Source organism: Peromyscus californicus, unplaced genomic scaffold (genome assembly GCF_007827085.1).
Source record: "Peromyscus californicus insignis strain IS unplaced genomic scaffold, ASM782708v3 Scaffold_10__1_contigs__length_136768540, whole genome shotgun sequence".
In the NCBI taxonomy this organism is placed as follows: domain Eukaryota; kingdom Metazoa; phylum Chordata; class Mammalia; order Rodentia; family Cricetidae; genus Peromyscus; species Peromyscus californicus.
The window spans coordinates 33,094,840-33,107,609 of NW_026294391.1; the positions used below are offsets into that span (position 1 = coordinate 33,094,840).

At 38.4% G+C, this 12,770-nt stretch overlaps 1 protein-coding gene across 1 annotated transcript in view; it reads left to right on the forward strand.

The window, feature by feature from the left end:
• Positions 1-12,770, forward strand: part of Phex (phosphate regulating endopeptidase X-linked) — a 207,148-nt gene that overhangs the window by 148,524 nt on the left and 45,854 nt on the right. The window contains exon 16 of the mRNA XM_052730304.1: positions 4,485-4,543. Within this exon, the coding sequence (XP_052586264.1) occupies positions 4,485-4,543 (59 nt within the window). The remainder of the gene's footprint in view (positions 1-4,484; positions 4,544-12,770) is intronic.

The window sequence follows — 12,770 nt, forward strand, 5'->3', positions numbered from 1 at the left end:
TTCTTAACAGAATGTTGGTTGGTGAATATAGTTGAATAGCTCATTTCTTGAGAGAGGGGACGAAAGAAAGGAGAAAGGCTATTCTTTTGTGCATCAGTGTGTTACCCTTGGAAGTCACCAAGTGCCATTTTATTTTACTTTATTTTTACAAAACATTACTCTATTTATTTATTTTTGGAGATAGGGTCTCATGTCGTAGGCTGACATCAAACTTGATATGTAGCTGAGAATTATTCCCTGGCCTCCACCTTCTGAGTGCTCAGGTTATAAGTGTATGCCATCATATCGAGTCTATGCAGTGCTGGGGATGGTACCTAGTGCTTCCTGCATGCTAGGCAATCACTCTGCCAGCTCCTTTCCAGCTCCATTATTTCTTATTCTTTAGCAGAGAGTCAGCAAGATTAGTCCATAACAAAGAGGAAAGGAATTTAGATCTCATATCTTAATGGAAGAAGAACAAACTATTTTGTAAACAGCTATTGAAAGTTTGCATCAGAGAATAGTAAAACTAAATATATAACAAACTTGGATATAATAAAGGAGATGTAGAAAATGTTTCACAGCTGGATTGACATGGTCCCTGAATAAACAGAAGAAATAAAAGCATCAACAACTGATAGGACCTGCTGGTGCAGATACTTAATATCAGCTCCAGAGACAATTAAGGCTCCAAATGGGCCAAAGAATAAATAGCAATTCTGAGGGTTGGATAGGGGTCAAGAATGAGAAGGTCATACATGTGAGATAGGATGTTTTATAAACTCTTACTGGTGCTTTAGAAGTCTCACTGAAATGATCCTCAGCCAGTCATTATTTGTTTCTTTCTTTTTTCTTTTTTTTGTGTTTGGATTTGTCTATCAGCATTTAGGAATATGTCAATGTATGTTTCTCACTCTAATGATTTGAACATTTGCTTTTATGTGAACAGGCAGAGTGAGAAGTGAGGGGGAGAGAAGGGGCAGTCTTTAGGAACATACACTATTGCAACTATCATATATATATATGGTTGAATCCACTTCCTGTAGTTGCAGGCCTGAGGATCTGACTTCTTTGAATATGACTTCTTCATTTAAGAGCCAGTAGCAGTGTGTAAAATCCTTCTCACCCTTCCAGTCTACCTGAATTTCAGTCTGCAACTATCTTTTCTGACCTCCAGTCCTCTGTTGCATCTATTTGATCCTAGCTGGAAAAGGTTGCCTGCCCTTAAGGTCTCGTGGGATTAGATAATCTTACCTGGATAATCCAGGATAAACTCCCTATTTTCAGATCCTTAACCTTAATTACACCTGCAAAATTCTTTTTGCTATGTAATGGCAGGATCCCAGGGATTAGGATGTAACAATAATTCGATTCACTATAGATAGAAAGTTGGGATTAACAAAGATACTTTCTCCTCTGCTTGTTTCCTCAAGAAAGTAGGTCAGTCAGCAACTGTTTTTGATAAACACCAGGGTCTAATGGAATCACTTATCTTAAGTCGATTTGACAAAAGACATGATACTCTCTTGATTTCTACTACTATCTCTATAATAATGCAAGGCCTAATAGAACTACTTTGAAATCTGAAAGACCAGACTTTGCACAAGTATGCAATCCTTCTAAATTTCATTGTCCTCATCTGTAGATGGGCTAATGATAAAGTTAGAACACAGCAAAGTGCTTAGTGACTGCTAGCTAATAATCACAATGATAGGATAACATAGTCATAGGCATTTCACAAGTAAAAGGGTATGAGAAGACCAATAAGAATCAAGAGTTGGGTTCCTACCAGTTTTATATTAACCTGATATACATTAATTTATTGCCCTGGTGTTTTTCTATTAGACATAGAAGATAATGTTTGTTTTGAAAAGGGATTTATATGTTTCTTTTTCCATGCTGGGGTTTGAACCCAGAACCTCATGGATGCTAAGTAGGTCTTGTACCACTAAGCTAAACACTTAGTCCTGTACAAGTTTATTTTTAAGCAATTTAGTTTAAAAGGAATTGACCAAATTTAATTATAAAAGGCAGTGACTGGGCTAGATACCACCTGGCTATTTCACATAGCCCATGAACCAAGAATGATTTTTAGAGACAAACGTTTGAAATTTCTCAGATGTTGATAATCTATAAGTTGAACCACAGTTAATTAAAATAATATCCCACCTCAAAAGAATTCTGTCATTTTCATGAATAAAGCTGATACTTATTGATAATTGTATTTTAATTTTATTAAACATTATTTGTGGAAAGTTTAGTATTTCATATCTGTATACAATCTTCAGTTTTATTTCTTCATCTGTAAAACCTGAAGTGTTTACAATCTAATTTTTTACAGAAAAAAATGCTACATTCTGATCTAAGTAACCTATGTATTTAATATAAAAACAGATGGTTCATAGATATAAGGGATCCTAACATTTAATACAATACCTTTCACTTTAATTTGTTATTGTTATTACTATTATTATTATGTGCATGCATGTGTGTGTGCATGTATATGATGGGTTTGTAAGTACAGGTGGTGTGCACATGCCATGATACCTATGTGAAGGTTAGAGGACAACTTTCAGGAGTGGGTATTCTCCTTCTGCCATGCTTCTAAGGATAAGACTCAGGCCATCAGGATTACAGGGCAAGCACTTTAACTGCTGAAGCATCCTACCAGTCCAGTACCTTCACTTCACAGCTGAAACCAAACCCCAGAAAGATTGGTGACTGATCCAACAAAACTCAGCTGGTTATAGAGATAGTTGAGGCATTTGCAACTTAAATCAGTACACTTTTCACAGCAGCAGGTAGACCCTCTAGTATCAGGTAGACCCTCTAGTAGCACGGTGGTATATTATTCATTTATCTTTAAATGGATCTCTGTATTATTACCAATATAAAATGGTTTTGTAGACAGGCCAGGAGTGATATAAGCCAGAAAGATATCTGTCCTATGGGTCATCTGAACAGAACAGTTTGCTGCTGTATGTTTCCATTTTTCAGAGGAAGCACCTGTTTGTAAACTTCTTGTTAAAGGGTTTTCAGATGCACTCATGTTGAGTTTTTCATTTATTTATTGTTTTTGTTGTTAGTGAAAAGCCAGACATGCTAGTATTCCTTTTAAAAAAGATTTATTTTTTATTTTATGTGTATAGGAGCTTTGCCTGGATGAATGTCTGTGCACCATAGATTCCCTAAAACTGTATTTACAGACATTTGTTAACTTCCATGCGGGTACTGGGAATTGAACCTGGGTCCTCTGGAAGAGCAGGCAATGTGTTTAACCACTGAGCAATCTCTCCAGTCCTGCTAATATATTCTTGCCAAACTCCTGTGTCCTGCCTGGCCCGTGGTCAGGACAAATCTTTCTCACCCACTGGTCCCACAGCCACTCGGACCCAAATAAACACACACAGGCTAATATTATTTTTAAACTATGGCCATGGCAGGATTCTTGTTATCTAGTTCTTATATCTCAAATTAATCCATTTCTATAAATCTGTACTTTGCCACGTGGCTTGTGGCTTACCAGTACCTTTACATCTTGCTTCTTCTGGCAGTGGCTAGCAGCTTCTCCCCCGCCCTGTCTTCTTCCGTAGATTATTGAGTCTACTTTTAAAGAGCAACAACTTGCTTAAAATGTTTTACGTTGCTATGGATTTTAGTTTATTGATACAAATTTAAAGTTAATTTTGTTATACTATATGTATATTTCTACTCTTGTTTAAGGTATTATGTTTATGCAGCTCATTTAAATTGTCATGGATGATTAAGAAATACAGATTAATAATTAGTCTTCTATGATAGTCAAATTTATAGTCATGTTAAGTTTTCTAGGTATACATAGATATAATTCAATTAGGTAGGTAATCTTCAAACACATCAAAGACCTACAGAATATGGCATTTAAAATGTTTTAAAAATTTAGACTTTCTAGACAGTGAGACTTGTCTGCTCCTGGCAGCACCAAATTACTTCAGAGAGAAAGATGGGCATCAAAGACACTCCATATAGAGTTTATCTTCTTCTTGGCAAAAATAGCTATTTGGGCAAGAAACTGTTCTTGCCTGGATTACTTGACAAAATGTTATATCGACTGGACATGCAGGACCCACAGGAAGGTGACCACTGAACTTTGCAAGGTAAAATGGTCCACCGGCCAAAGTATAGATTTATAGAAATGGGTTAATTTGAGATACAAGAACTAGATAACAAGAAGCCTACCATGGCCATAGTTTAAAAATAATATTAGCCTGTGTGTGTTTATTTGGGTCTGAGTGGCTGCAGGACTGGTGGGTGAGAGAGATTTGTCCTGACCACAGGCCAGGCAGGACACAGGAAAACTTTCAGCTACACCAAACTGTGCTAATAAAATTTGTTCATTCAACAGAGTAGGAGCTGTAAATGAGGCAATAATTTTCCCTTGCATCAATATCTGTGTTGTTATATGGTTACTGTTTTCCTATCTGGATAGTGATGCCTACCTGTGGCATTTGTCTTTCTTTCTGCAGGTGGTTTACCAATCCAACAACAGTTAATGCCTTTTACAGTGCATCGACCAACCAGATACGTGAGTACCAGATTGTTGATGAGGATTGCATTGATACTGTAGTTTGCTTTTGGTAGGTTGACCATCTTCACAATATTAATTCTTCCAATCCTTGAACACCTTTACATCTCCTAGTGTTTTCTTCAATTTCTTTGGTGTTTTCATTGTAACAATCTTTCACTTCTTTTCTCCTTATTAGTCCATAAAATTTTTATATCACCATTGACTTTTCAAACTATAGTAAACAGAACCACAGTGAAGTTTTTCATTAAAAGGAACACACATTCTTTTTCCTTTCATAACTTTTTTGATGATCTTGTCCACACCATCCTTGCTTTGATGGGGAAAATGGCAGGTAACTGGGAACAATTTTTATAGAATACAGAAGCTTGAGTGTATTCTGATTAACTCTAGGATGTACTGTCTTTAGGGTGTTTATTTCTGTTGGGTATGTTGGATATGCTGTCCTGGTTAGCTCTAAGTGACAATTTGACAAAGCTTAGAGTCCTCTGAGACTATAGCCTCTATTGAGGAATTGCCTAGATCATATTGGCCTGAAGGGGATTGCCTTGATTATGAACACACACACACACACACACACACACACACACACACACACACACACACACACACATGTACAAATATGTATGTGTGTGTGTGTGGCATCCCACTGTGAGAAGCACCATTGCTAGGCAGGAGGTCCTGAGCACCATAAGAAAGTTAGCAGTCTTCAAGCCTGCTAGTAAGCCTTCCTTCAAGTCAGCTAGCAAGCAGCACCTTCTGTGGTTTCTTCTGTACTTCAGAGGTCATCCTGTGTGGAATGCAAGCAGACCTACCTTCAAACTCCTGTCTTGCTTTCCCTCAATGATGGATCATGGTCTGAGTCTGGAATTGTAAACCAAACATGCCCCTCCCCCCAAAAAAGTTGCTTTTGGCAAGAATGTTTTATCACAGCATCACAACTAAAACTAGAATAAATTCTATGATTCATTTTTAAAGTTATTAAGGTTCAGTATGGCAAAAATTAAAAATCTGACAGCATCTAGAATTGGTATTAAAGATCCTGCCACTGATGGAAACATAAATTAGGCCACCCACATTGCAAGGCAAGTTGACAATGTGTAAAAAAGCCAGAGAGGTGCTTACACATCTGTGACCATCATCTGCATGCCTGATCTATTCCAGTATTTTGATTCTTAGTGTCATTTTTGGACCATGAACAAAAACACCCTGGGGGAACTTGTCAGAAATGCAACTTCTCAGGCTCTAGATTATACAAAAACTTTGGATGTGAGATCAGAATCTAGTTTTAGTAAAATTTCTAATTGTTTCTACTGAATGATAATGTTTGAGAAACCTTACCCATAGAACACAAAGCAAGGCAAAAGAAAGCCCATGTGAGAATGTTTGAGGCAGGGTCATTGATGGTAGTGGGAAAGGGAAATAGCTTATGTGTCCTTGTGCACAGAAATAGACTAATGTGGCACATTCATGCAAAGGAATAGCATACAACAGTGAAAGTTAAATGGCCTACTACGACACCTGTTAACAGATGAATTTCACTAATTAGGTTGTACAGCAAATCAGTACTTGAGAAAATATACAGAGTATGATATATCATTAATAAAGTTGAAAATCACATAGAATAATCCTATATGTTGTTTATAGTCATATCCATTTGTAGTAAAAGTCATTCAGGAAAAGGAAAGACATCAAATTCAGGTTGGTTGTGTGACCTCTTGTGGGGAGAGCTGACTGCTCCAGGTCAAACTCTTTTTGTTTTTTTTTTTTTATGTCCTCTACCTCTCCATGATGACATCTTAGGACTCAGTCTTGGTTCCTATTCTCTTCATCCCCATTCTCCATCTTTGCTCACTCTTCTAGTGATGACATCTAATATTGTGGTTTCAATAGCATTTCTACATTGGTGAACACAGGATGAAATTTATAAGATTTACCATCCTTACTCTTGTGATCACTGTTTCCTAGCTGGATGATAAGAAGAGCCATCCCACTGGCCTTCTTGCTTCTGTTCTCACCTCCTCCAGACTGTTCTGTTCATGATTATATTATGTCACCCCTGTCTTCAAATCATCTTATTTTACTGAGCTTAAGAATTATTACTTTCAATGACCTAGAAACCTGCCTTTTTTTCCTTGATAAGGTCTCATGTATCCCAGACTAGCCTCAAGCCAAGGATTGACCTTGAACTTCTGATGCTTCTGCTTCCACTTCCCAAATGATGTGGTTGAATGTATGTTATCATAGAAGGCTTATGAGGTCCTAGGGCTGGAACCCAGGGCATATGCATGCTAGGCAAGCATTCTGCTAGCTGAGTTACATTCCCAGTCCAGCATTTGTTGTTTCTCTACCTTTACTAACTCCACTTCCATCTCTTTCTCTGTCTAGTCACACCAGCTTCATTTCTGTTCCTCGAACACAGGGGACACACATACTTCTCTCAGGGCATTGACACTTTTTTCCCCTAGAAATTTCCTCAAATGAACTGCATGGTCCATGCTCCCATTTAATTTTGGTAGTGACTCAAGGATCTCTTCTCAGTGAGATATCAGGCTTAACCCATGGCCAGTCAGCCCCATATGTCATAGGTCATCCAAGTTGGATCTGGACCTTATAGAACTCTGGCCTGAGATGCAGTTGGAGGATTATGCTTACTGCTCTTGTCACCCTCCTGTGGCTCCTGTTGGAAATGGTAATTTGTGGGACTGTCTTGAGCATTATGAACAGAAGGAAACCAAGCAGATGGTGTTAATTTTTGATTTCTACATTAATTAATATAACCAAAGAAGTTGTTAAATATTTTGAGTGTCACTTCTTAGTATGTAAATATTCATTATGCTGAAAATTCTGTTGCTTTCTTAAGGTCCAAAGTTCCAAGTTGAGTACCAAGCTGCATATGTTACACAGAAACTTAAGATATTGAGATATCAATTACAATTAAAATCTATAGCATTTATCAAAATGCGTTATATATAAAATGTCTGTTGAGCAATAAAATGCTGATTATATTATTCATTTTATTAGTTTATTACCACTTCTTATTGATGTGTGTGTGGGGCGGCATGCCATGGAATATGTATGGACGTAAGAGAACAACTTCCAGGAGTCAGTTCCCTCCTTCTACCTTGTGGGTTATGGGGCTTGAACTCAGGTTATGAGGCTTGGTGGCAAGCGCCTTTATCTACAGAGCCATTTCGCTGATCCAGACTGTTTATTTTAACAGAACATTTTAATAGAAGAAAGTTGTATTACACAAGCAGGTGTCCCCAGATGAGTTTGTGGTAAAGTTTATATGCCCACCATAGGAGGGGCAGAGATGTAAGGGCTTCTGATGTGGTTTATTTACCCAATCATTTTTCTGATTGTTCTGGTGTAACCTTAAGGTTACATCACCAAAGGTGTTTTTGTGGTATCCTGCTTTTCATTCTTAGCAGACGAGGGAAGCTCAGGCACAGTTCTTTCTTCTGAAGCTCATGTTTTCACTTTGAAATAATCTCTATACCAGTTTGGAGGGTTCTGGTCTCTTGATATGATTGGGAAAGTAGAGGCACGGGTGGCACAGGTGTCATGTCTTTGAGGGGAACAAACCGGGGCCATCCTGCTCAGGAAGACTTCAGAAAGAAGTGAGTTGAGCTTAAAGGATGAATGGTTGTTCATCTGTCAGAACAGCTCTGGAAGAATCCTGAAGTCTGTTCTGCATGACCTGTTAGTAATGTCCAAGTATGTTCTTTAAGTTCCCTTTTCAGAGCTGTACTTCAACTCTTCTCTCTCTCTCTCTCTCTCTCTCTCTCTCTCTCTCTCTCTCTCTCTCTCTCTCTCTCTCTCTCCTACCACCTTCCTCATAGCTACAAGGGTGAAACTTCCTTGAGAATCCAAAACAATGTCCAAATACTCATTTTTCTGCTTGACCAAGTAGAAGTAAAGGGCAGCTGATGCCCACTGAAGTGGAAAGATGGGAAAATGTCCTCAGAGTAAAATGACTCCAGCCATGGCTGGGATCTTTCTTCTTTCCTCTCCTTTTGGGGTCAGCTGGCTGTGGGCGGTAGACACCCCCCCAAGTGTATCTTTTATCCCTTTGTGATTACCATGTTATCAATGAACTTGGGGTTTCACAGCCTGTTCCCTAAGCCAGATTCAGCCACTAATCCACAGTAAGTCTACTAAAAGAGCCAAATTACTAGTGGTAAGCAGAGAAAGATTTATTTAATATGGCCACATTGGAAAGAGGGACAGTGAGGTCAGGGGACTTCCTCCAAGTCTGTATTCGGGGTTCTGAAGTGACATTAAAGTTTAATAGGACATCTTTTATTATGCAATATTTGTTGCATTCAGAAGAATCTGTGTAGCATGCTGGCCCATGTTAAGTTAGAAAGTGTCTAGAAGGATGGAAAATCAGTACGTGCCAGTTAAAGGGCTACTCTGGGAAGAGCTGAAACCTTACCAGTGTCATCTAAGCTGCTCCCTTCCTGAACTATTGTCTTCATCACCACAGAGGTAACCAATATGTTGCTTTTTATGTTTATTTTCCTTGGGAGGGGGGTCTCACCATGTAACTTGGGCTGCCTTGGAACTTGCTATGTAGACCATGCTGGCCTGTAGCTCACAGAGATTTACCCCTCCCTCAAGTACTGGGATAAAAGCATACACCACTGTTCTGGGCCATGTTTATCTTCTAAAAACTAAAATGTTAACAATTTATGTAGGTATCCCCAAATGATACTGTTTTCAACATAATAAAAATTTATCATACTATAGACAATTTTCAGAAATTGTGGTTTTTCAGTCAGTATATTAAATAGGTGTTTGACTGCATGTGGCTCTGTGCCCCATATGTTTGACTGGCATTGGCAAAGGCCAGAAAAGGGCATCAGATCCCCTAGTATTAGAGTTACAAATAGTTGTTAGCTGCCATTTGGGTGCTGGGAATCTAACCTGGATCTTCTGGAAGAGCAGCCAGTGCTCTTCACCACTGAGCCTTCTCACCAGCCCCATTCTCTTTAATGCATATGTATGGAGTTTGTGGCAGTAGCTTTTCCCCATTTCCCCATACATTGCCGTATAGTATTCAATTTTCTGACCATATGTACACTCAGATTATCTTTTCTGCTGCCGAGCACGTCTCTATCCTCCACCCTTGCAGATATTCACTCCTAGAATTGGTGCTTCTCTGATATTCTTGTGCATTGTCTTCTGAAGTCATTCAGGGTGATATTCCTCGGGGTAGAACTCCTTGCAGGGAGAGTCTGCAAGTTCTCAGCCAGATATTACCAGATGCTTTTGAAGTGGGTGTTCTAAATTCCAACAGTATTCCTTTTGTTCCCCACTTTCATCATCTCTTGGTATTTGCAGACTTAATTGTTACCAGTCTAGTGACTGCAATAGGTCAGCTTTTATGCAAGAAAAGGGTGATGAGATTGTCTCTTCATTGGTGTTTCCATTTCTCTCAAATGTCACTAAAGGCTCACTGTTCCTTTGGGGAATGAAATGCATCTAATAATATTTCTGTCTCCCCACTGCTATGCCTTTGTCTTGGCTGGGAAGGGCTGACCCCATCAGAAGTTTCTTGAGGAAGTAGCCATTTCAGGGTAACCCAATGGGTTCCAGAAAGCTCATGGGCAGAGGGGTTTTAAAACGAACAATTTGAAGCAGTATTTTAATTAAGAGATTCAAGCTGTTTCTATTTTCCTAATGACCAGTGCCTGCTCTCATTGTAAATTACATTACCAGGCAAGATGACAAGGAATCCTTTGGGTGACTTCCCCCACCCTCTTACATTTCTGATTTTCTGGACTACAAATTAAGACAGGTGGAATTTCTCCTTACACATTTCCCCACTGGCTTTCCTGGGACTCCCCCATCCCCTCCCAACTGCCTCCTCTGTGCTTCACTGAAGAAGTGAAAAATTGAGGTGATTTTCTAAAATGAACATCTTTATTGATTAGGGGCTAATTCTGACAGCATGTGGCCATCTGTTTAATTGGGTTCTACATCTACAATGTAACTATACTTAGTAACGTGATTTATGAGAATTTCCTTCATGCCTCATTATCATTTTCTGATTTATGCCACTAAGTCTGCTGCTACATGCAGTAAAGACTTGAGTAGAAAATAGAAAAACCTATAGACTTGTTATTCTTCCTCAATCCATACTTTGAGGCTGGGGCCATCTTTTGATGTTCAGTTATTTTTGCAGAGCAGTTAAATCTTTTTTCCAGCCCTTGTCAAGCTAAGTATCCATGTCTTCAGACATAGAGTGTAGTGTGAAATCTTAGTGATTTAAATCTGTTGTATTGGGCATTGTAGTAAAGAGCTGTCACCAGTCTTAATTACATTTAAATTGGTAGTTTAGTTAAAGAGGAGAACAAGGAAGTGAGATCATTAGCACCTCAGCCTGTGCTTTCCTAACTTTGACAACTGCAAAACTTATCATCCCACTTTTTAAAAGGACAAAGTAAAAGCCTCAGTAGAAGAGCTTGAGTGCCATGGGTATAATTATGTGGCATGATAAAAGCCTTTCTGGCCTTTACTATTTTGTTTCCTGCATGATGGACAACCCATAGAGTGTTCAGGAGTGTTTCAGAAAATAGATTTGTAAACTGCCAACACATGGCCAACGTCAAAACTTGTATTTCTCAAACTGGTATGTCAGGCAGCCCTTGGATAGACCCTCATGTTCACTAACAGAAGAATAGGTTAATGCGTTGTACTTTAGTTGTGCAACTGAATGATACTTATATGGCAATGGAAAAGAAAATGCTGTGATATGAGTGCTATGTGTTTGTTACTGTCATAATGCTGAATTAAAGAAGCAAGGTACAAGAAGAAATACTATTTTACTTCATGTGTATACAAGTCAGGAGCAGGAAAATTTACCTGTATGATAGAAGTTAAAAGAGTAGCAATCTTTATTGGGGGTATTGACTGAGAGAAAGTGTGAAAAATAGTCTCTGTCTTAATCTGAGCATTTTATGGGGGATATAAGTTACTGCTTGTGTCTTGTCTGGGCTGTGAATATAGCTCAGTATCAAGGTGCTTACTCCCTAGCATATGTGAGGCCCTGAGTTCCATTTCCAGCACCATACACAAAAATTTTGCCTTTACTCTGTGTAAGCAAATGCCTTAATGTAAATAGCAATGCATTTCCCTTTTTTGAGATATCATATAGTAGACATAGATATCTTAGTCTTCTAATAGGTTGCCTAGGGCCAAGTCTTCAGAGGTACACATCAGGAAAACATTTTCTGTAAATTTCCAGACCACAGATTTTTCAGATTTGCCACACAGCTTCAACTTATGAACTCTACCACTGTAGTTACAGATAATCCATAAGCCAAGTGAGCATGGATGGGCTTCAGTCAAACTTTATTTATGGAACAGATAGAGGACTGGATCAACACATGGGCTCTAAAGTCTATGAGAGGATTGGCTCCTAGGAGCTACCAAAGCAAATCTGACCCAGCTTCTATGGTTTTTTGGATCTAGTCAGGTGATAGTAGTGGCTGGAAGAATGAGCAGCTCATATCCAGTTTTTATTTCTAGTAATACAGATTGGTCTTTAGAATAAAGTTTGTCATATGTGTTCATGTCACTGTGATTTTGTAATATGCTTCATTCCAGTATTTTATATTTATATATCTGATACCATATTAAACAATTATTTTAAGCAAATACAATCTTGGCTTGCAGACAAGCATAGCCTGAGAGCTAAACCCAACAATTTTATTATCTTTACTGTTATATCTAAGAGATTTGGTTGTCCCAGTTTAATTACAGATATTGTGCTAAAGAAGATAATAAGCCTTTTTCTGGAGGCTGGGTTTATGCTGACGCCAAACCATAGAGTTAATCCTGAAATCAAACATAGGTTTGTTTTTCTGTTAAGGACATAACTATTTCAAACTATGAGTATTTCTTCACTCTTTGTTGCATCAGCCTAAAACCATAGAATGGAAGCTAAGTTAGATATTCACCCATGGCTTCTACTGGAATTTAATGGAATTAAAGTCTTGAATCCATTTGATGCTCCATTTGGAGACATGAGGAAACATCTAGAATTTTGGAACAGTGTTCCATAATTTTGGAGTTATTAGAGACACATCAGTGATAAATACCAATGTCTCATTATCTAGAACACAACTTATCACTCGCTTGTATATCTGAACATGTTGAAAGACCATGGGATAGTATATTTCTGAACACTGACAGAAAATTAATTCCAATCAAATGT